Consider the following 25129-nt stretch of genomic DNA (forward strand, 5'->3'; position numbering starts at 1 on the left):
CACCAGTCGGGGCTTTATGGCAGAGTGGCCCGACGGAAGCCTCTCCTCAGTGCAAGACACATGAAAGCCTGCATGGAGTTTGCTAAAAACACCTGAAGGACTCTAAGATGGTGAGAAATAAGATTATCTGGTCTGATGAGACCAAGATAGAACTTTTTGGCCTTAATTCTAAGCGGTATGTGTGGAGAAAAACAGTCACTGCTCATCACCTGTCCAATCCAGTCCCAACAGTGAAGCATGGTTGTGGCAGCATCATGCTGTGGGGGTGTTTTTCAGCTGCAGGGACAGGGCGACTGGTTGCAATCGAGGGAAAGATGAATGCAGCCAAGTACAGGGATATCCTGGAAGAAAACCTTCTCCAGAGTGCTCAGGACCTCAGACTGGGCCGAAGGTTTACCTTCCAACAAGACAATGACCCTAAGCACACAGCTAAAATAACGAAGGAGTGACTTCACAACAACTCCGTGACTGTTCTTGAATGCTCCAGCCAGAGCCCTGACTTAAACCCAATTGAGCATCTCTGGAGAGACCTAAAAATGGCTGTCCAACAATGTTTACCATCCAACCTGACAGAACTGGAGAGGATCTGCAAGGAGGAATGACAGAGGATCCCCAAATCCAGGTGTGAAAAACTTGTTGCATGTTTCCCAAAAAGACTCATGGCTGTATTAGATCAAAAGGGTGCTTCTACTAAATACTGAGCAAAGGGTCTGAATACTTAGGACCTTATGATATTTCAGTTTTTCTTTTTTAATAAATCTGCAAAAATGTCAACAATTCTGTGTTTTTCTGTCAATATGGGGTGCTGTGTGTCTATTAATGAGGAAAAAAAAAAAGGAACTTAAATGATTTTAGCAAATGGCTGCAATATAAGAGTGAAAAATATAAGGGAGTCTGAATACTTTCCGTCCCCACTATATATATATATATATATATTAAATAAAAAAAAAAAAAAAAAAAATATATATATATATATATATATATATATATATATATATATATATATATATATATATATATATATATTTATATTTATATTTATTGTGTATATATGTATATATATTACAGGTGTACTTAATTCTTGTACATTTCACTCAGCGATCATTCATGTGAAACCAAAAAGTGCTGTACATCTTTGCTACAGAAAAAAGAAAATTATTGTATGACAACACTTATCAGGTTTATGGCTAGCAGGTGAGGCTCGTATCTCCTTTTCACATACTGAGGTGATATCTTAGTCTGCTGAAAAAAAAAAAAAAAAACTGTTACAATTTACATATGCAACTAAGTTATCAAAGTGACTTATCCCTTATTGGATGGCTGCATTTCTGGTATCAGGGCAAAATACTACTGCTGTGTTGTCTCTTTAGCTAACCTACAGTGCCCTGGAGATTATTGGTCATGTACAGTGGGGCAAAAAAGTATTTAGTCAGCCACCAATTGTGCAAGTTCTCCCACTTAAAAAGATGAGAGAGGCCTGTAATTGTCATCATAGGTATACCTCAACTATGAGAGACAAAATGTGGAAACAAATCCAGACAATCACATTGTCTGATTTTTGAAATAATTTATTTGCAAATTATGGTGGAAAATAAGTATTTGGTCACCTACAAACAAGCAAGATTTCTGGCTCTCACAGACCTTTATCTTCTTCTTTAATAGGTTCCTCTGTCCTCCACTCATTACCTGTATTAATGACACCTGTTTGAACTTGTTATCAGTATAAAAGACACCTGTCCACAACCTCAAACAGTCATACTCCAAACTCCACTATAGTGAAGACCAAAAAGCTGTCGAAGGGCACCAGAAACAAAATTGTAGACTTGCATCAGGCTGGGAAGACTGAATCTGCAATAGGCAAGCAGCTTGGTGTGACGAAATCAACTGTGGGAGCAATAATTTGAAAATGTAAGACATACAAGACCACTGATAATCTCCCTCGATCTGGGGCTCCACGCAAGATCTCACCCCGTGGGGTCAAAATGATCACAAGAACGGTGTGTAAAAATCCCAGAACCACACGGGGGACCTAGTGTAAGACCTGCAGAGAGCGGGGACCAACGTAACAAAGGCTACTATCAGTAACACACTACGCTGCCAGGGACTCAGATCCTGTAGTGCCAGACGTGTCCCCCTGCTTAAGCCAGTACATTTCTGGGCCCATCCGAGGTTTGCTAGAGAGCATTTGGATGATCCAGAAGAAGATTGGGAGAATGTCATATGGTCAGATAAAACCAAAGTAGAACTGATTGGTAGAAACACAACTCGTCGTGTTTGGAGGAGGGAGAATGCTGAGTTGCAACCAATAAACACCATACCTACTGTGAAGCATGGAGGTGGCAACATCATGCTTTGGGGCTGTTTCTCTGCAAAGGGAACAGGACGACTGATCCATGTACATGAAATTAATGGGGCCATGTAGCATGAGATGAGAGTGCAAACCTCCTCCCATCAGCAAAGGCATTGAAGATGAAACGTGGCTGGGTCTTTCAGCATGACAATGATCCCAAACACACTGCCCAGGCAACGAAGGAGTGGCTTCATAAGAAGCATTTCAAAGTCCTGGAGTGGTCTAGCCAGTCTCCAGATCTCAACCCCATAGAAAATCTTTGGAGGGAGTTGAAAGTCTGTGTTGCCCAGCGACAGCCCCAAAACATCACTGCTCTAAAGGAGATCTGCATGGAGGAATGGGCCAACATACCAGCAACAGTGTGTGACAACCTTGTGAAGACTTACAGAAAACGTTTGACCTCTGTCATTGCCAAAGGATATATAACAAAGTATTGAGATGAACTTTTGATAGTGACCAAATACTTATATTCCACTATAATTTGCAAATAGATTCTTTCAAAAATTAGACAATGTGATTGTCTGGATTTGTTTCCACATTTTGTCTCTCATAGTTGAGGTATACCTATGATGATAATTACAGGTCTCTCTCATCTTTTTAAGTGGGCGAACTTGTACAATTGGTGGCTGACTAAATACTTTTTTGCCCCACTGTATTAAATATTAATTTATAAAACAAGTTTTTTTAAGAAAAAACTAACATAAAACTGATATAAAACCATTATAATTTCCATTTTAAGATGCTTTGAGGTGATGATGCTCTATGTATGATTTAAAATGATTTTTAAAAAAATGTTATGTATTTTTCAAATTGATAAGTTTACATAGTTTTCCTATTTATAGAAAATCTTTAATGCAGGGCTCACCAATGACATTGAATTTTTGGTCTTCTAAAGAGAAAGCAGAGAAGAAAGTATTTGCTTTCAGACTGTCGTTCTGGAGAATAGTAAAACCATTTAGAGTGCAGTGAGGTGGTACAAAATGAACCAAAAAGTCAACCTTAAGGCTGCTTTCACACTAGGACGGGTGGGCTAGTTTTAACAGGGCTTTGCCGTCATTTTAGCAGCACTTTTCGGACGCTAGCGGGGCGCTTTTAACCCCGGCAAGTAGCCGAATAAAGGGTTAAATGCGCCCATGTAGCACCACTGCCGAAGCGCTTTGCAGGTGCTCCAGCAGCGGTGCCCATTCATTTCAATGGGCAGGAGCGGTGGAGGAGCGGTGAAAGGTGCTGCTTGCAGGACTTTTTCTAACGTCCTGCAAGCGCACTGCACTCTGGCTTTCACACTGGGGCTGCAGGTGCTATTTTTAGCCCACAAGCGCCTGAAAAATGCCCCAGTGTGAAAGGGATCTTAAAGTACTGTGAGATACAACATTACTTTCTAATAACAAAAGGTATTTAAAATGTCCTCACTTCCAGCACAAAACCCCAAAACAAGGAGCTTGCCTCTGAAAAAACACACAAAACCCCCCTAAACAGGGCTTTAATGCAGCCAATGATATGTACTTCAAGAAAGTAATAGAATAATCAAATATGGTTTTTATTAGTACAAAAAATGGTACAACAATAGTTAAAAGAAGGGGGAAGCCGGCGACAATATACAATCCAGTATACAATGGTATACAATCCAGTAGCTCATACAATACAGTGTGTCCCAAGCAACAAGATCAAATTATATTGCATTAGCATTAAAGTCCTGACGCGTTTCAACCCCGATGGGTCTTCTTCAGAGGACAGATGACTAACAACTGTGAAGATGTAAACATGTATCACAATCTTTCAAAGAAGCACCAGGTAAAACAAGAAATTTATATATATGTGCATAAACATTTTCATATTAAGTGTAATTACCAGTCAGGTTGCTTCCAATGTTTGCAGATGACCATGATGTGTTGTAGGGGTTCCCTCCCCTTTCTCCTTTGCTTCCCAGGCGGTGGACCAACCCCCCCTAAGGAGCAGGTGTTGAACCAACTTGCCTTACAAGGTATCACACACAAACTGCCCCCAAACAACCGGAGGAGGGAGGGGGAAGCGCCTGTGCCGCACCTATGGTATAATAACAGCAGTGCTAATTGCAAGCAAAAAGAGAAGTGTTGCCTGTTCCTGAAATAATAGGAACAGGTGGCAGATTCCACTGTTTAAACAAATATGAAAGGTGGTTTATATAAGTGGGTCCAAGCTTTAGCAGGAAGCATGGCGTGTCAATGAGGAAAGGAATGGGGAAAGGGGGGGAGGTGGGGGGGAATAGGGAAGGAGGGGGAGGTTGCCTCTGATTATGGTTAAGTGGGCATAGCCATACAAATCATTCCATTTTGCCCTTTTTAGCTATCATTGCATCCAGAACCACTGGTGTATAGCACAGACATAGCCATCATTTTACAGAGGCTATATTGCCAACTTACATACTGCTGTCTCAGACTTTTTACTAACACTCATCAGTGCTAGATATGGCTTTACTGACTCTGCTATGTAGGCTTTAAGGTTGCAGTAGGGTGGTATAAAAGCCTAAAACAGGCAAAAAGAAATGAATTGAATGACTCCACCCACATAAGAAACTCAGCTCCATGTTTTGGGGATCTGTGCTGGAAGTGATATGTAAATATCTACTGTTATATGACAGGAATGCTGTATCAGACTGCCTTTCTCTAACTGAAACTCCATGCAGCCCTGTATAAACTGAAAAAGGCAGGGAGAGGGATGGGTCACTACTCTGAAATATTAATTCTGTGTGTAAATTTGTGCTAGAGTTATTAAAGACCAACTGTATACAGTATATTTGTATGCATTCTTTGGTATGGCCACATGACATAATGGGTCACCTTGTACCTTTTATTCCCCCAGCAGTTGGCAGGTCCTGAATGCTGCAATAATGATGTGGTGCTGATCTCTGTGGTACTCTCCTGTGAATCCAGGGAGGCCTGATGTGCATTCTAGGAAAGCAGGGTTACTTGACAAGAAGTTAGTGAGTCTGGACAGCCCTAGGGATAGGGTTAGTATTGCAGAAATTGCTGCAGCTCTGTAAATGCTTTTTTCTTTTTTTTAGCAGAGCAGTTAGATCAGTCTGGTAAATATGTGAAGGCTCTTACACTTTAACCTCCTGGCTGTAAATGTAAACATGCAATATTCATATGCACTATATTCATATTTATTCATCTAGAAATACTAAAACCAAAACTTTAATTTTTTTTCTAAACATACAGTAAATTACAATACATACAAAAGTACTATACATAGTCTTTTTAAGCTCCAATTTTTCTATTCGGTACCCAAAAGCAACCCATTTACCTAAAAGTGCAATTACCATAAATGCTGTCCCTATAAAGAAGAAAGTGAATACTTACCTTTCCCGCAAATCCTGCTACATTAAAAAAAAAAACCTCTGGTTTCTCAGAAACCAATACTTCCAGTTACATTGATTTCCTGTTCATCTGCTGGGCTCAGTTACTTATTCTGACAGCCCCAATGTCACTACTGTGTTCTATAGTGACACAGATGTTGGTGGGGTGGGAAGAACCAAGGAGCTCATCTGAGGATACTTGGACACTCCCAAAATCGAAAGTGTTTTTTCAGGAGACGTTAGCTGGGCAATTTTCTACAGGGGAGTGGGCAGTAGGAGAGGTAAGAATTCATCTTCTTCTTTATAGGGACAGCATTTAAATGTACCTTTAGTTAACTGACAAGATGGACCAGACAAATTGACACTTAAGCAAAAAAAAAAATAAAATTACAACAACTAAATTATTAAACAAAGAAAAAGAACACAAAAACAAACAAATTGAAAACATGAACAAGTTACAAAGAATACCTTTGCATAATACCTCTCCAGACACCTCTCTAATGTGCTGCTTATATAGAAAATCAATTGCCACAGGATGTTTAACAGAAATACCAGTTTATTCGTGTACTGTATGTATATGTGAGCATACAAAAGCAAACTACAATTCATTGTAATATCATTAGGGACACTATTTACTAACCTCCTGAATATATTCTTCCAATTAACAGATTGCTGGGTGTATTTGCACAAATGACTATACAGGAGAATTCTGCCAGAACCCACCTAATCTGTGTATTCAAGGCTGCTACCCTAATGTGACATGTGATAATACATCTGGCTGTGGACCATGTCCATCTGGCTTCTCTGGGGATGGGATCCATTGTACAGGTATATCTACTATATTTGTCTTCCTTTCAGTATTGTTTCTATCTGTATATATTTTAAATATAGCTTACTTTAAATGTTTAGAAGTGTTTATCACATATAATTAAAAACAGTTATTTCCTGATAAACCTGTCTAGACAAACATTTGGTAAGGTTTTCTACCTTTATGAAGCGCCACTCCAGAAAAAAACAACAAGCATGCCCACGACCTTCTGCACAGGCAATTTTCTAACAATTTAACAGTTTGTGATTGTAAAAATGATCAAGTAATCCAGTCAACATCTTTGCCATATACATTCATAAACTGTTGGTGATAAACTTCCTCCTTGTGATTTTTCTTGTTCTCTTTCAAAGCTGGTTTGAAACTGTTAGAAAACTACCTGTTGGCATTTGCAGTGTTAAAGCGGAGTTCCAGCCTGTAAAAAAAAATAAAACATTTAAAGTCAGCAGCTACAAATACTAATGACACTTACCTGTCCAGGTATCCCGCGATGTCGGCACCCCTAGCCGATTTGTCAGTCTGCTTTGGGTGTAGGGGCCAGCATATTCACTAAGGGAAACCTTGTGGCTTCACAGCCTGTTTCTTACTGCGCATGCGTGAGTCGTGCTGCACTTTTCTGAATGGTCCCACTGTCTTCTGGGACCTGTGTGTCTCCCAGAAGGACGCCACGATCAATGTGTGGGGATCTTACCCGGAAGTGGGAGCAGGTACCTGGTTTTGGCAGGTATCCACTCCCCCCAAAAGGTGCCAAATGTGGCAGCGGAGGGGGGGGGAAGCAAATAAGCGGAACTTCCCCTTTTGGGTGGAGCTCTGCTTTAACTCCCCACTGTAGGTGGGTTTTGACCAAAAGGGAAGGGAACAGATGGGGAAGTAAATCAAGTGGGACTTGATTCCTCTATGATTTCCTGTGGTGACCAGGGGGAGCATCTGTCTGATTGGATGCTTGTGCCCCTTGTGACCTTGACAGCCATCTTGAGTCAAGGCAGTATCTACTTAAGACACTGACTTCCAGGTTTGGTGCACAATTTGCGAGTGGTTAGTGTAGGGACAATTTCCCTGTCTATCAGGGAGAGTGTTGAGAGGTAGGGAAAGATTCTAAAGGAGTAGGCACAGTGCAAGGTCTATGTCCTTTCTCAGTTTTAGGAAGCCTCTCATTTGGGTGTGGATCGGCCAGCCCGCATTCTCACTCCTTGTTGCAGAAGCTGTCGACATAATTTCAAGTGAACGCTCCGCTGTTAAAATTTTGCAAGTGGTTCCGGTCAGCTGTGCCTATCCGCCGGGCTCAAGTGTGCATTGTTTTCCTACACCATTCTCATTCACCTTGGCCTCTGTGTGATCACCGCTCATCAACACACCACGCTGCACCCCGCTCATACCTGCAATGACCAACAAATAATATTTAGAGTCTGAAGAGAATGGTGCATACTTATAAATATAGGTCTCTTGATAAAAGTATTTTGGACATTCTTGATGAGAGTAAAAGGTTCTATTAGGTTGTTGTAATACAGCATCACCATACTAAATGCATTTTTTTATAGATATTGATGAATGTTCCGCTGGTACTAATAAATGTGATCAAAACGCTAATTGTACCAATACCATTGGAAGTTATACCTGCACATGCAAAGAAGGATTTAATGGTGAGTATTCATTCAGGTAAATAAATGTGATACCAAGTATCTGAGTGTACCGGGTCCAATGGCTACAGCAGACACCTAGAGGAATTACTCTTAATAATCTTGAAACTGACATTGGTAAACCAATCATGAGTCATATACACCCAAAATCCTAGACATACAGGCCTTTTTATGCAATAAGGTTATGTTTAATATATTTAATTCAAGTAGCAAGGGGTCTTCTGCTTTCTAGGTCTGCAAAATCTTTGGCTTTGGAGTAACATAAAGGTCTGATGTTTCAATGTAGACAACTAGACATATACTGTAAAATGGTCAGAAAACACATAGGGGTCCATTTATAAGAAATTTTCTAGACGAATGTTACAAGCTCAGTCTTCATAATTCCTGACTGTATTTTGCCTTATATGGTAATTTTCCATGATTGCCAGCTTCATCTAAAGGCAAAAATGTGGTATTTTCCTGAAACACCTCAATCACGAAAAATACTGCATTATGGCCACTAGAGGTTGCATAGGAAATCACTGAGTTAAGCAAGATACGGTCAGAATTCATGACAACTGGGCGAATTCTTGTGTCATTTATCCAGTGATTTTTTTCTTATAGATAAATAGACAGCATCGAAATTTTTGACATTTTGTTACTGCGTGTTTCCATTCCTTTTCTCAATTATGTAAGTTCAGCTTAACCACTTAAGCCCGGGAAGGATTTACCCCCTTAATGACCAGGCCTTTTTTTCCGATATGGCACTGCGTCACATTAACTGACAATTGTGCGATCGTGCGATGCTGTACCCAAACACAATTGATGTCCTTTTTTTCACACAAATAGAGCTTTAGTTTGGTGGTATTTGATCACCTCTGCGGTTTTCATTTTTTTGCGCTATAAACAAAAAAAGACCAACAATTTTGAAAAAAAAACAATATTTTTACTTTCTGCTATAATACATATCCAAACAAAAAAATATACAAAAAACAAATTTATTCATCAGTTTAGGCCAATATATATTCTTCTACATATTTTTGGTAAAGAATCCCAATAAGAGTATATTGATTGGTTTGCGCAAAAGTTATAGCGTCTACAAAAATAGGGGATAGATTTATGGACTTTCTCTTTATGTTTTTACTGGTAATGGCAGCGTTCTGTGATTTGTAGCAGGACTGCGACATTGCGGCAGACAAATCTGACCCCAAGTGACACTTTTGGGGGACCAGTGACAATATTACATTGATCAGTGCTATAAAAATGCACTGATCAACGTATAATTGACACTGGCAGGGAAGAGGTTAACACTAGGGGATGATCAACGGGTTAATTGTGTTCCCTGGGTGTGTTTTAACTGTGTAGGGGCTGGGCTGTCTGGGACAACAAAGAGATCGCTGTCCCTGATCACTAGGAACAGCAGATCTCTGAGTTGTCCTCTATCAGAACGGGGATCCACCTTGTTTACATACGTAGATCACCATTCTGCCTCTCTGTATTGCGGGTGGCCGGCAGACATCGAGGCCCTGGGAGCCGCGGGCGTGCTCCCGCGGCATGCAACAGGTGCGCACGCCCACAGTTTCACCTGCACGGACTGCCATACAGGTACGGCGGTTTACGCAGGAGAGCCGCCCTGCCACCCTATATATACAGTGACTGGTCAGCAAGTGATTAAAGTGATTGTAAATTTTCACGGTATAAAACAGTTCATTCAGTTTAAAATTAAAATGAAAAGCAAAACATTTGTCTATAGATACAAAAAAGCCACTATAAATCCCTTTTCCTGACAGACTCCATGGCAGCCTACGTGTGGGTTAACCCCAGCCTCCTCTCCAATGCTATAGGACCCCATACCCATAAATTTGAACTCACCGCTAGGGGCTGCATTCCTTTTTTGTCCTCCTCCAAGGACCTACCTCTCGTTTGTTCCTGCTTGGCGTCCAGTCGGGATGATTCTGGATTCCGGCATACCATCTATGCGGTGCAAGCTCAGGGCCCAGCCATGGGCGGGCGAGTGGCTATTTAGGCACAAATATACCCCAGCAGTGGCGGGGAGGTTGCCTCTGTATGCCCAGGATGGACGTCTGGCAAGTGACCCGGCTGGCAAGGTCTGCTGTTTCTATTTTTTACTTTCATGGCAGCTGTTTGTGTTTTCTCTATGTCTGTCTTCCTACAACTTCCCCTGCTAGCTTCCTTAAGCTTCTCATGACGTCTGGAATGCTTCTGGGTTTGACGTTGTTTCCAGGAGTCATGGACAGGTCACCGCCTTCGTGCGGCCAGCCCTCACGCACAATGTGCAGATGAGGGGGTAAGGCTATGTGTCAGGGCTGGCTCAGCCCTTCCTTCTCTGAGCTGGCCGCTCAGCTGTCGGCTAATTGCCAGCTCTCTTCTCTCTCCACAGTTAACTAGCTGTTGTGAATCTGCTCATCAGTCCCACCTACTTAAAGACATCCAGCTCACTTCATCTCTGCCTTCGCCTTGGTCACATCACAAGAAATCATCTTCTGTATTCCTGTTTAAAGACTGTCTTGCTGACATCCCTTCTGGCTCCTTATCCTGCTTGCTGTTCCTCTACTTGGATCCCTGACTTCTGGCCTGGCTGATTACCCGATCTGGTTACAGAACTCTGGCTTGGCTGATTACCCGATCTGGTTACTGAACTCTGGCTTGGCTGACTACCCGATCCGGTTACTGGACTCTGGCTATGCTTTGACTACGCTTACTCTATTTACCTTTAATTTTTATTAATAAAAAAGTGTGATTTTACTGTACTTCTGTCTCGGTCTGGTTCATGGTTTCTGACACTGATTCTTTTTTCTTTTAGTTGGGAATGCGTTTAATGCCAGATCTCCCCCCCTTTTTTTGTCTTCCTTCAGCCCTTCCAGATCAGACCACCAAATCATGGTCCAGGACGACAGAGACCTTGCCAGGCTGCAACATCACCACTCATCATCCAGGTCCCGATGTTATTCTCCGTTCAGGACCCAACAGCAGAGGAGATGTTCCCATTCTTCCTCCAAACATAGGAGATGTTCCCATTCCTCTTCCAGTCACCACACCCACCGCCATGACAGCCGCTCTGGCAAGTCACTGTGTGACCCATGTTATGCCCGGGCGGTTGGAGAATAAGAGACAGAAAACCAACAGATGGAGTCTCTTGTCAAGCATGTGGTGCAGCAATCCCTAAAGGAGTGGGGTACAACCTGCACGTGGAGTTAGTCCACCACACTATCTGGCTCCCTGGCTGACGAGGCCCTGGAGGATCCAGGCCCATCCCAGCCCTACTATATTTCTCCCAGATCTTCGGACAGTGAGTTAGAGGGAGACGAGTTTGCCGGAAGTTTCAATTTTGCTCTTGTTTCCCCACTAGTCAAGGTGGTCAAAGAGGCCCTGAAGTGGGAAGACCCTTCCACTCGGCCGGCTAAACAAAGGAAGTTCTTTAAACACCTGGGAAAGGAATGTTCTAACTTCCCGCTCCTTTTGGAATTGAAGGATATTATTGACGAGGAGTGGAGCAAAATAGACAAGAAAGCTTCTATATCAAGCAAAACCTCCAGATTATATCCCTTCAAGGCAGAGGAAGTGAAACATCTGGAAAACGCTCCCCTCGTGGACGCAGCGTTGATGCGTCTGGTGAAACACGTCACTCTTCCCTTGGAGGACGCGGTATGCTTCAAAGACAGTCTTGAGAGAAGAATAGACCAAGACCTCAAGAGAATTTACGGGCTAGCCAGTATGGCTTGCAAAACCGCCCTGGCCCAAGCGGCTATGTCCAAGGCTATGGAAACCTGGACAAAGAATGTGGACTCCTTACTCAGGGGGGTTTCAGAAGAGTTAGCCAGATGCTCAGCAGTCCAGGAACTGAAGCTGGCAGCGGCCTTCCTGGGGGAGGCTTCTATCAATCTTATCCGCCTGCTAGCCAGACTATGCTGTCTTCGGTCACGGCTAAGCGGGCCTTATGGTTACGGCCTTGGGTCGCCAATCCGGCCTCTAAACATGCCTTGTGTAGGATACCCTTTGAGGGCTCCTCGCTATTTGGTAAGAGGCTGGACAGCGCTATAGCCTGGGCCACCGGTGGGAAATCGGGCTTCCTACCCCAGGATAGGCATCTGTTCGGTCAGAAGAGACCTCAGCTTAGAAGAGGCAGTACCGAGCGTTCAAGGGAAGCACGCTCTTACAGGCCTGGCCGGGACTTCAGAAGGAATTGGAACAGAGGGCAGGCTCCCTTCTGAAAGTCTGCAGGTGTCCAGTAGACGTGAGCCGGCTAAGTCGTTTTGAGATTGGGCCCGCCCAGGCGGGTCGGGTGGGGGCTCATTTGCTGCTCTTCCGGCACGTCTGGGTGGCCTCAATCTCGGACTACTGGACCATCAAGACGTTGTCCTCAGGCCACACATCGTCCTTCACCAGTATTCCTCCCACCAGATTTATTTCCACCCTGCTACCACAGTCAGAAGAAAAGAAGCAAGTGTTACTATCCTATGTGGATTCGCTGAGAACACAGGGAGCGGGGGGGGGGGGGGGCTGTCCCAAAGGACGAAGAGTTCCAGGGGTGTACTCCTCTCTCTTCTTAGTTCAGAAGAAAAATGGTTCATGACGCCCGGTGATAGATCTAACTTACCTAAACAAATTCATAAAATATGAAAGGTTCACATTGGAGACCCTGTCTACCATCCAGCAAGCCGTGCAGCCAGGCGATTGGATAATTTCAATCGACTTAAAAGATGCGTACATCCATGTGCCTGTGGCAGAGGAATTTCACAAAAACCTCAGTTTCCAAGTCGGGCAAGAACATCTGCAGTTTACCTGCCTCCCTTTCGGGCTGACAACCTCACCCTGAGTCTTTTCGAAAGTTCTACTGGCCGTGGTGGCCCTTATCAGAACAAGAGGGATACGCCTGTACCATTATCTCAACGACCTTCTGTTGCTGTCCAAGGACAAGGAGCAATTGTTGATGCACAAGGAGCAGGTTATCTCCACATTGGTCAACTTCAGGTGGCTCCTAAACCTAGAGAAAAGCCATTGAGTACCAGTCCAGCGCCTGATATACTTGGGGGCCCAGTTCGACACAGTGGAAAGCACCATCTATCTCCCTGTGGAGAAGATCCCAGTTATTCGAGAGAGAATTTCATGGGCTCTGAACTCTTCACGCCTGAGGGCCTCACAGTGCCTAAAAATTATCGGCACAATGGTCTCTACGACCCCAATGGTCAAGTGGTCTCTGTGGACGTTATGCCCCTTTCAGACAGGGTACCTTCAGCACTGGATTTCAGGGGACATCAATCAGTCCATTTACATAACATCAGTGATGAGGAACAGCCTGTTCTGCTGGCTTCAGGACAAAAATTTGCTCACTTGCCACTCCATCGTCCCCGTCTCATGGGTCACAGTCATGACCAATGCCAGCAGTGCTGGATGGGGTGCCCTCTGCAGGTCAGAGGGGAGTCAGTGGTACTAAGGATGGACAACATCACAGCGGTCTCCTATGTGAGGGGGCAAGGGGGCACTCGGAGCTCCACCCTGCTCCAAGAAGTCAAACCCATCATGTCTTGGGCCCAGAAAAACCTGGCCAATATTTCGGCAGTCTTCATCCCCGGAGCCCAGAATGTCCAGGCGGACTTCCTTTCCCACACACAGCTAGACAACAATGAATGGTCTCTTCATGTGCAGACATTCGAGTGGATCCTGTCCCTGGGAGTCGATCCTGAAGTGGATCTATTTGCATCCCCCTGCAACTTCAAGATCAAGAAGTACTACATTCGGGTCCGTTGCAGAGAGGCCTTCGGAATAGATGCCCTGACAGATCAGTGGAGCTTCAGCAGGGCCTATGCCTTTACTCCGCTCCCGATCATCCTCAAGTTCTTACGGTGACTTAAAGAGGAAGCGGTCAAGGTGGTGGTGGTTGCGCCTTACTGGCCAAACAAGGCCATGGTTTCCCCTCCTGACCCAGCTCAGCTTCTGGGACCCGGTGCCTCTTCCTCTCAGGCTGGACCTTCTCAGGGGGCAGTCTTGCACCCTTGTCCCGCATTACTGAGACTAATGGTCTGATTCTTGAGAGGGAGAGGCTGGAATCTCTCGGGTACGCTTCAAGAGTGATTTCCACCCTCATGAACTCAAGAAAGGTGAGCACGAATAAAGTATATGAGAGAATACGGGCCAAGTTTGTAGAATTCTCATCCTCTATCAGATCATTTAGGGATCCAGAGATCCAGGATATCCTCAGCTTCCTTCAATTTGGCCTAGATCTGTCTCTATCCATCAGCTCTCTTAGAGTCCAAGTCTCAGCCTTATCGGCTTTCTCCGGAACATCATGGGTTCTTCACCCGCTAATCCGGCAGTATTTCCATGGGGCGTCAAGACTCAGGCCCCAAAGAAGACCAAGATTCCTCAAATTGGATCTTCCCTTGTTCTCGTCTTTGTCTGGACCCAATATCATGGGGTCTACCCCGCTTTCTATCAAAAACCTTTCTGCAAAAGTAGCCTTCTTGGTCGCCATCACTTCGGTCAAAAGGGTTTCTGAGATCGGTTCCTTGGGTCATGAAGAACCATTCCTGACTTTCTTCCCGGACCGGGTGGTCCTCATCCCTATGCTCAGCTCAAATCCGAAAGTCACTTCAGTGTTCCATGAGAGCCAAGAAATCGTCCTACCTACATTCAGGTCTGCAGGGTCCACCAAAGCTCATCCTCTGGATATAGGCGAAATAGTGAAGGAATACCTGCAAGCTACTTCCTCCTTTAGACGCTCCGACTACCTGTTCATTCTGTACTCTGGCAGTAACAGAGGGAAGCGAGCCTCAACCAGAATGTTTGCGGCCCGGATCCTCCAGTCCATCCAGCAGGCTTATAGAGCTAAGGGCTTGGTTCCTCCAGAGGCGGTGACGGCACATTCCACCAGGGGTATGGGGGCTTCATGGGCAGCAGCCCAGCACATGGCCCCAGACGTCATCTGAAAAGCAGCCTCTTTGGCCTCCATTAATACTTTTATGTCACATTACTGCATAGAGCCTGCTTCTCTATCTTCTGTAAACTTTGGTTTAAGAAGTCTGTCAGGAAAATGGAAAATTTATTATCAAATACCGTAATTTTCCTTCCCTGATGGAATCCTTGGCAGACGGAGTTCCCACCCATTTGGTCAAGAGTTGGTTAGTTAAGGAACGCAGCCCCTAGTGGTGAGTTCAAATTATAGGTATAGGGTCTTATAGCATTGGAGAGGAGGTGGGGCTAACCCACACGTAGGCTGCCATGGAGTCCATCAGGAAAGGAAAATTACGGTATTTGATAATACATTTTCAGTTTTTTCTCCTTTTTTATAAGTGATCACATTCCCTTCGTTCTCAGCTGCATAAGAGCTAGGGGGAGGAGAAGCAACAGCACACTGATCTTCCCAGTAATTGGCTGTACAAGTCTGATCATTGGAGGAGAGCAAGCCGAGTTCCCGGCACAGCTATAGAACTGACCACGATGTGTTCTCATAATTAGTGTGGTCGGTTTTTAATAGGAAAGCAGAGGGACAGGCAGGGACACCAGGGATTTCACACAAAGGAAGCAATACAAAGAGAACATAATACTTTTACATAGAAGTACATGGTACAGCAGGAACATATCAAGAATATGAAAAATGCCGGGGTAACAAACACTTTAACCACTTACGGACCAACCGCCGTCGTTTTACGTTGCTACTTTGAAGAGGAATATCGTTGTTATGGCAGCAGCTAGCTGCCATAACCCCGGTATCCTCTTCTTCAGCGGGCAGTCCGCTTTAAGATAAAAGTGGTCTCTGCGATGGATTTGCCGCAAGATCACTTTTATCAGCGGTGGGAGTGGTCACCCCCCTTCCGCCGTGCTCCGGTGCCCTCCGCCGCTTACTGGAGCTGCCGGCGGAGGCAATCGGGCCTGCTCTCCTGTTAGGCATGGAGACATGTGAGGGGCAGATGGCCCCCACCTGTTTCCATATCATTGCAGGGCGGAAGCGACATCAAAACGTCACTTCCACCCATAGCTCTTAAAGGGACAAAATAGGAGAATAGGAGAAAAAAAAGGAGGGGGGGGCAGGTAGTGAATAGGGGGGTGATCATTTGAACCGGGTCCATCCTGCCCAGGGTGCATTTTGGACCGTGAAATTGTTTGTTAAATGTACGGAGAAAAGACTCAGAGATGTAGAGAATATGTTGTATCATTACATGGCCATGATAGCTTGATATTCCTGAGAGGACTGAAAATGGATCCATCAAGCCTAAGTTTTGAGATAAGCATCCAGACGATCTTTCGAGTTGGCAATGAACTCCTCCATTTTTGCCACTATATTCAGCCTTATAAACCAGTCTTTTTGTGAAGGAGATTGGGTTTGTTTCCATAGCGCCAGGATGCACATTCGGGCAGTGTTGTTCATATGCTTAGAGAGGGATTTGTGATATAAATGGCTTAATACAGTGGAGTGGTGAAGTAGGTATGGAGTGGGGGAGAAATCTAGTTGATATGCGGAGATATTTAAAAACAAAGTCTGTGGACTTTTTCCCAAAAAGGGAGAATCCGGGGGCAGTGCCACCAAATATGGAGCATCATTCCAGCGTCCTCCCTTAAACCTCCAGCCAGAGTCGGGTCCCTGGGGGAAGATCTTGTGTAAATAAGTAGGGCTTCTATACCACTGTGTGAGAACTTTGTAATTGTGTTCTTGAATTGATACATTGTGCGAGCACTTATGGGCAGAAAGACACATCATCTTTTAGTCTTCATCGGATAGGGGGGGAAAAAGTTCCTCGTCTCATATACATATTAAGTGAGGGAGGTGATCATGGTTGGACTACAACAATAAGAAGTAAATTGATAATATCAGGTGTCTCTGTGGTGAAGCGGACAAGTACAGTCTTTCAAAAGGGCTAACTGATCTACAGAAGGCAGTGTTGTGAGTCGAGTCATTGAGAAAATGACACAGTTATAGATAGGACCAAAAGGGGAGATAAATATGATGAGTTGGAGATGACAGATCCTCCCTGGTTCAGAAAAAGGCCTTAGAGAAGAACTGGTGGGGGTCAGTAAAGTGGAGATGCAGGAAACCTCTGGTGTTACCCTGGGGGAAATCAGAATTGTTGCAAATAAGGGTCATGGACCATGGAACTGTGGAGATAGCGTTTGCTTTAAGTGTTTCCTGGAAGCAGCATAAAGTGGAGTCAATAAGAGGATGGGGTTTGAGGCGTCTGTGAGGGTCACTAGGAGTGAGCCAGGGAATTGTGAATAGGTCAGCCTCTGCCATATGTTGCTCAATATAGATCCAGTTTTTACATGACTTATGTATATGCCAGTCTACCAATCTGGTCAAAAGAGTCGTCCTGTAGTATTTTTTTAAGTCTGGGAGACCAAATCCTCCTAAACTTTTAGTGGCAGAAAGATGGGCTAAGCTCAGTCTGGGGGTACGACCTCACCACATAAAACTATTTAATTGTGAGCAGATAGATGCAAAGAAGATGGCCCGTAAGCTAATACTAATAGGGATAGCCTGGAAAAGATATAGGACCCTAGGTAGAATGGTCATCTTGATGGCTGCTGCTCTGCCAAACCAAGAGAGATACGACTTCTCCCAAGAATTCAGAGTCTTTTTCATCTCCTGAAGGAGGGGGGAAAAATTCAATTGGTATAGATCGGTGAGGTTCGAGAGGAGCTGGATCCCCAAATATGTAATCCCCTTAGGTTGCAAGGTAAATGGAAAGTTATCCTGACAATTCCTAAGCATGAATTTGGGGAGAGTGATATTCAGGGCATAAGATTTAGAAAGGTTAATTTTAAAGTTGGATACTTTGCTGAAGTGATGGAACTCCTTGATCAGGTTGGGTAAGAAATTTGTGGAAGGGAAAGAAAGAAGAGGACATTATCGTCGAAAGCTGCAACTTTGTGTTCTTTATTACCTATTCATATGCCCCTAATATCTGCATTAGATTTAATGCGATGGAGGAAAAGTTCCAGCGTGAGCACGGAGATGATAGGGGATAGGGGAACCCTTGTCTGGTGCTGTTGTGGATAGGGAAGGTGTCTGACAGGTGGCCATTTACTTTAACCCTCGCTTGTGGGTAGAGGCTCATTCGAGTTGCACCAATAAAGGCCCCAAGCCCAATAGAGGATTGTACCTCTGACATGTAATCCCAGGCCACTCTGTCGAACGCCTTCTCCATGTCTGTGGATGAAAAGAAGCCTTCTGTGCCAGAGTCTGATAACCAATGATGTATGTTGATAGCTTTGGTCGTGTTATCACGTGCTTCTCTGCCAGGGACAAAACCAACTTGATCAAGTGAGATGAGGGAGGGGAGAAAAGGGAGCAATCTATTAGCAAGAATCTTGGCGAAAATCTTCACGTCAATGTTTAGAAGTGAGATTGGGCGATAATTTTGGACTAGTGCTCCTGCAAAGATGGATTCACAGATAACTTAGATAAGTCAGGTCTTTTGTTAGCACAAGTGGCTAGTGTCCAGAAAACAATATAAAGTATGAATGTTTAATGATGGATTAATCTTGCTTGTATTATATACTGAGTTATCTTTTAAGATAACATGTTATCCACTGTACAAAAATTCTATTGAAAGACTCATAGTTTGATCCAAAATGTTAAACTGAGGTAGAGGGGAAGCTGGAAAATCTGAAAAAAAGGAAAATTATGTTTTTAAATTGCCTCTTAAATTCTCTTAGGATGCGCTTACACCGAGAATGGTTTAGGTGAACCATGCCCGAGTTCACTTGTTTCCCCTCCCTACTCCCCCGCTTGTCTACACTCACACTAGACATCTGGTCCCGGCACACTTACATCTTCACTCCTGCTAACCAGACCAGTGATCCATGCTTCTGTACACAGTTTTTATGGAGAGAAACCCTTCCAGACCACAAGTAAATCACCCTCAGGAGCCCCTCTTTCTAATGTTCCTAAACACGGTACACGTGACTTAACCAATTCTGGGTGCGGCTCAGAGCAATCAAACTGACCCAAGGGGCTGAACCATACCAGGGACCAGTTCAAAGTGCCAGTATGAATGCACCCTTAAAAGTTTTTTTTTAATTTCAATTAAATAGATGGAAAAATGAACCTGTTCCCACCAGCACATATATATGTGGCCACTGGGCAAGTGGACTTTAACTCAGAGTGGCTGCATATAAGCATCAAAAAGGAATGGGTTTCTGTGCTGAGAACGTGCTCATTGCGTGCTCCCAGCACAGTAAGTACAATGCTGCAGGAAGTTCCTGATGCATGCTTGTGATTGGGAGCCTGTGATCATGTGACCGCTGTGACAGCCAATCGCAGCTGTCACTTGCTTGGAATGCCCACCTCCGCCGCCTGCTTTTTAGATTCTTTTATAAAGGGGTGGCAGCAGGAAAGGGTTAATACTAAAAACTGGTAACTATTCCTTGAATGTCCATCCTTTATTATTTTTTATTTATTTAATTGGGGAATCTTTAGCCTGGTGACTGCTTCATTTGAATAAAAGAATTTGTATTATTGCATTATAGGAACAACTTCACCCTTTTTTTTTATAAGGGGTGGATTTTTCTCAACAAAGATTATTGAAACTTTGTACTAAAGTGGTCAAATGGTCTAAAGCAGAAGCAAAGGCATCATGCAGTATATGTAACTTGCATGCACCTTCCAATGGCTGACCACCCAGCCATGTACAATATATCAACCAGAGACTGGTTTCTCTATTTTGGTTGAAAAAAAACACCAAGTTGATAAGCACAACCTACCACCAACAGCATATATCGACACTGTGACTTTAAAAGTGTGGTGGTATGTTGCCATGATCCTTCAGGCTGTTTTTACAATTGAAAGTGAAGAAAAAAAAGGGGAGGGCAGAGATAGCCCAGGGTCTGACTTTAAAGGCACATTGGACAGTCATATATATAAAAATATATTTTATTTAGGATATTAGATATGAAAACAGAGCAAAAAAAAGGGGGTAAAGAATTAAAAACATAGTAGCACACACTAAAGATAATACATGATGTAAAAGAACATGCATCATATACATAGAGGTGAGCCTCTGTGCGTCAACACGTTTCGCTGTTTAGCTTCATCAGAACACATTCAGGGGTTGTTGGAAAGAACAGGTCTCACTATCAAGAATAAAGCACATAGATAAGATTTTGTATCATAGTAACATACATTTAAAATGGATCATTATCATATCCGAATGACATCTGCAAGACACACATAAATACTTTGTTGGAAAGTCCATAGAAGGTAATCTCCCCACTAAACATCAGATATCACCATATATAATATTCAGATTTTTGGATATTTGTGACCAGAAGTAAGCTGTAACAATTTATATATTAATTTGAGTTACTATAACAGCGAAAACATACTCCATACTTGAATATAGGAGAAAATGTGGATATACTCACGGACTCAAGATATCATATAACATATGTAGGTAGTATTAACGGGTAAGAGGGGACCTGAAGAAAGAAGAAAGAAGAAAGGGGGGGGTGATATGGTTTGCGGTAGAAAGACGTACTGATTGTACCACCGGGGTCAATACTTGAGGTAATGTTGAGGAATGCAATACTGCTCTCATTGGACTCCATGGTGAACATAAGATTGTAGTTACTGGTATCCAGCATTGCCATAAATAATGGAACAATATAGGCAGTCTCACAGGCTTTCTATCTGGCCAAATCATGTTGATAGTATATTGTTCTGTTCTCTTTTCAGGTGGCCTTGGGGGACTAATGAATGTGTTGTAGTCCCAGTAATATCTGCTGATAGCAGCCTGGGCTTTTGTTCACTGCTCATATACATGTGGTGTTATTTGGTTAAAAATATAAATACCATTGGCATTGTGGTCTGAAGACAATCCCATATGGTTGTGTCCATATCACAACCCCCCCCCCCTATTATTTCTTCGGGTCTCCTCTTACCCGTTAATACTACCTACACATACAGTGGGGACGGAAAGTATTCAGACCCCCTTACATTTTTCAATCTTTGTTATATGGCAGCCATTTGCTAAAATCATTTAAGTTCATTTTTTTCCTCATTAATGTACACACAGCACCCATATTGACAGAAAAACAGAATTGTTGACATTTTTGCAGATTTATTAAAAAAGAAAAACTGAAATATCACATGGTCCTAAGTATTCAGACCCTTTGCTCTGACACTAAATGTATTTAACTCAGGTGCTGTCCATTTCTTCTGATCATCCTTGAGATGGTTCTACACCTTCATTTGAGTCCAGCTGTGTTTGATTATACTGATTGGACTTGATTAGGAAGCCACCCACCTGTCTATATAAGACCTTACAGCTCACAGTGCATGTCAGAGAAAATGAGAATCATGAGGTCAAAGGAACTGCCTGAAGAGCTCAGAAACAGAATTGTGGCAAGGCACAGATCTGGCCAAGGTTATAAAAAAATTTCTGCTGCACTTAAGGTTCCTAAGAGTACAGTGGCCTCCATAATCCTTAAATGGAATATGTTTGGGACGACCAGAACCCTTCCTAGAGCTGGCCGTCCGGCTAAACTGAGCTATCGGGGGAGAAGAGCCTTGGTGAGAGACTTAAAGAAGAACCCAAAGATCACTGTGGCTGAGCTCCAGAGATGCAATCAGGAGATGGGAGAAAGTTGTAGAAAGTCAACCATCACTGCAGCCCTCCACCAGTCGGGGCTTCATGGCAGAGTGGCCCGACAGTAGCCTCTCCTCAGTGCAAAACACATGAAAGCCCGCATGGAGTTTGATAAAAAATACCTAATGGACTCCAAGATGGTTAGAAATAAGATTCTCTGGTCTGATGAGACCAATATAGAACTTTTTGGCCTTAATTCTAAGCGGTATGTGTGGAGAAAACCAGGCACTGCTCATCACCTGTCCAATACAGTCCCAACAGTGAAGCATGGTGGTGGCAGCATCATGCTGTGGGGGTGTTTTTCAGCTGCAGGGACAGGACGACTGGTTGCAATAGGGGGAAAGATGAATGCGGCCAAGTACAGGGATATCTGCACGAAAACCTTCTCCAGAGTGCTCAGGACCTCAGACTGGGCCGAAGGTTTACCTTCCAACAAGACAATGACCCTAAGCACACAGCTAAAATAACAAAGGAGTGGCTTCACAACAACTCCGTGACTGTTCTTGAATGGCCCAGCCAGAGCTCTGACTTAAACCCAATTGAGCATCTCTGGAGAGACCTAAAAATGGCTGTCCACCAACGTTTACCATCCACACTGACAGAACTGGAGAGGATCTGCAAGGAGGAATGGCAGAGGATCCCCAAATGCAGGTGTGAAAAATTTGTTGCATCTTTCCCCAAAAGACTCATGGCTGTATTAGATCAAAAGGGTGCTTCTACTAAATACTGAGCAAAGGGTCTGAATACTTAGGACCTTGTGATATTTCAGTTTTACTTTTTTAATAAATCTGCAAAAATGTCTACAATTCTGTGTTTTTCTGTCAATATGGGGTGCTGTGTGTACATTAATGAGGAAAAAAATGAACTTAAATGATTTTAGCAAATGGCTGCAATATAACAAAGAGTGAAAAATGTAAGGGGGTCTGAATACTTTCCGTCCCCACTGTATGTTATATGATATCTTGAGTCAGTAAGTATAGCCACATTTTCTTCTATATTCAAGTATGGAGTATGTTTTCGCTGTGATTCGAATTATTATATAAGTTGTTCCAGCTTACTTCTGGTCACAAATATCCAAAAATCTGAATAATATATATGGTGATATCTGATGTTTAGTGGGGAGATTACCTTCTATGGACTTTCCAACAAAGTATTTATGTGTGTGTTGCGGATGTCATTTGGATATGATAATGATCCATTTTAAATGTATGTTACTATTGTACAAAATCTTATCTATGTGCTTTATTCTAGATATTGAGACCTGTTCTTTGCATCAACCCCTGAATGTGTTCTGATGAAGCTAAACAGCGAAACTCGTTGACACACAGGGGCTCACTGCTATGTATATGATGCATGTTCTTTTACGTCATGTTTGTTTCGTGTGTGCTATATGTTTTTAATTCTTTACCCCTTTTTTTGCTCTGTTTGCATATGTATTATCCTAAATAAAATTTATTTTTATATATAATACTGTCCAATGTACCCTGGGCTATCTCTGCGCTGCCCTTTTTTTTCATTAGTTACAAAATTTCCCCTACGGATGTGGCCATAGGAGTGCTTTCTTTTTTGATTTACAATTGGAAGTGGTTTAAGTTGCCTAAAAATGACAGGGTGTGCATAAATGAGATTATAATGGAGTGCTTATTTACTCACCATGCTCAAATGCAGTTGCAGTCCCTTTAACTTCATTTTCCACAACTCGCTGGGATAATAGGCATGCTCAATTAGTATAAATTATTTAGCTCCCATCCCTCAGCAGCTCAGAGAAGCCACACCAGCGTTGCCAAGCCCCCCCCCCAAGGGAAATTTACTAACAGGAAGCCAAAATTTACAAACTGACCCAATTTTTACTGGCAAAAATCATGACATTTCCTGACAGAGACACCTTTTTTACTGACACTGCAAAAAAGTACCCAAAATGGCAGTTTTCAGTGCTAAACTGTGCAAATATTAATATATCAATATTTAAACTATAAACATGTAGCTAGTGCTATAAGTAATGTGTTTAGGTCAAATAAAAGTCAAAAAACACATTTCTTTATTTACATGAAGGTCAGGTTAATATAACCCAGCCAGCACAGCGTTCCCCCATACTTTAGAGTCTGCAGGATTCCCCCTTACAATGCAAGGGAACTCTGATGTAAGAGAGAATGCGGCAGATCATGATCTAAGGGGGAACTCTAAGGTAAAGGGGGCTCTGGTGACCAGAGACCACCTTATATCCTTATATCAGAATTCCTGCTTACATCAGGGTCTGCAGCATTGCCCTTTATAACAGATTTCCCCATTACAACAGGGTCCGCAGAGTTCCCCCTTGCACTGTAAGGGGGAATCCTGCAGACTCTGATGTAAAGGGGAATGCCAGGAACTCTGATGTGGGGGGCTCTGGTGTCCAGAGACCACCTTCCGCAGAGTAAATACACTAAGGTAAGAGGTCAGTTACTGATATAAGGGGGAACCCTTTATATTAGTGCCCCCTTACATTATTGTATTCACTCCCCCTTACATCAGGTACCTCCCCTCCTCAGACTGGCCTGGCAGCACTGTCACTGATCTCCTCTCAGGTGCACAGTGCAGGGCTTAGTCAGACAGCTCTGTTTTTTCTCATAGTCTCCTTACACGTTGGACTCCTCCCGTGATCCCCATCCTGGTGGCACTCCCACTCTTGACTCCTCTCTAGGCTCCCCCTCAGAGACTGCAGGCATGATACAAGACAAGAGATGGTCAGAGATTGCAGACATGATACAAGAAATGGTTAGAGGCTGTGGACATGATACAGGAGTTGGTTAGAGGCTGCAGACATGATACAGGAGGTGGTTAGAGGATGCGGACAGCATACACAAGGTGGTTAGAGGCTGCAGACAGGATTTAGGAGGTGGTTAGAGACTGCGGACAGGATACAGGAGCTGGTTAGAGGCTGCAGACAGGATACAGGAGGTGGTTAGAGGATGCGGACAGGATAGGGGAGTGTGTTAGAGGATGTGGACAGGATACAGGAGGTGGTTAGAGGATGCAGACAGGATACAGGAGGTGGTTTGAGGCTTTGGACATGATACAGGAGATGGTTAAGGGATGCAGACATGGTACAGGGGATGGCAATAGATTGTGAACATCTGTGGTTCTGTAAAATCTCACTACTGTTCTTACTGCTGTGCCTCTTCAGTACTAAAGTGTGGACAACACATAGATAGGAGCCAGGCCATGGATGGATGGATGAATGGATGTTATAGGGGTCCAGCCATGGTGCGGGCTGGGGTCTATCTGGTCTTGTGCCCAGCTGCCTGCTGATGTGCTGTCGAGGCCAAATGCCATCCATTCTAAAATGGTGGCAGGCGGCGCTATTACGTCCCTTTGCATGCGCCCCCCAGCCAAAAATGGCCGAGAATGTATGAGCTTGCCCAA

The 25129-nt window shown here is 43.5% G+C and overlaps 1 protein-coding gene across 1 annotated transcript in view; it reads left to right on the forward strand.

The window, feature by feature from the left end:
• The window catches only part of MUC4 (mucin 4, cell surface associated), a 245720-nt gene that overhangs the window by 167425 nt on the left and 53166 nt on the right, over positions 1 to 25129 (forward strand). Inside the window, exons 50-51 of the mRNA XM_073626452.1 lie at positions 6353 to 6512; positions 8049 to 8150. Coding sequence (XP_073482553.1) covers positions 6353 to 6512; positions 8049 to 8150 — 262 coding nt within the window. The remainder of the gene's footprint in view (positions 1 to 6352; positions 6513 to 8048; positions 8151 to 25129) is intronic.

This window comes from Aquarana catesbeiana, linkage group LG04 (genome assembly GCF_042186555.1).
Source record: "Aquarana catesbeiana isolate 2022-GZ linkage group LG04, ASM4218655v1, whole genome shotgun sequence".
NCBI classification, from domain to species: Eukaryota; Metazoa; Chordata; class Amphibia; order Anura; family Ranidae; genus Aquarana; species Aquarana catesbeiana.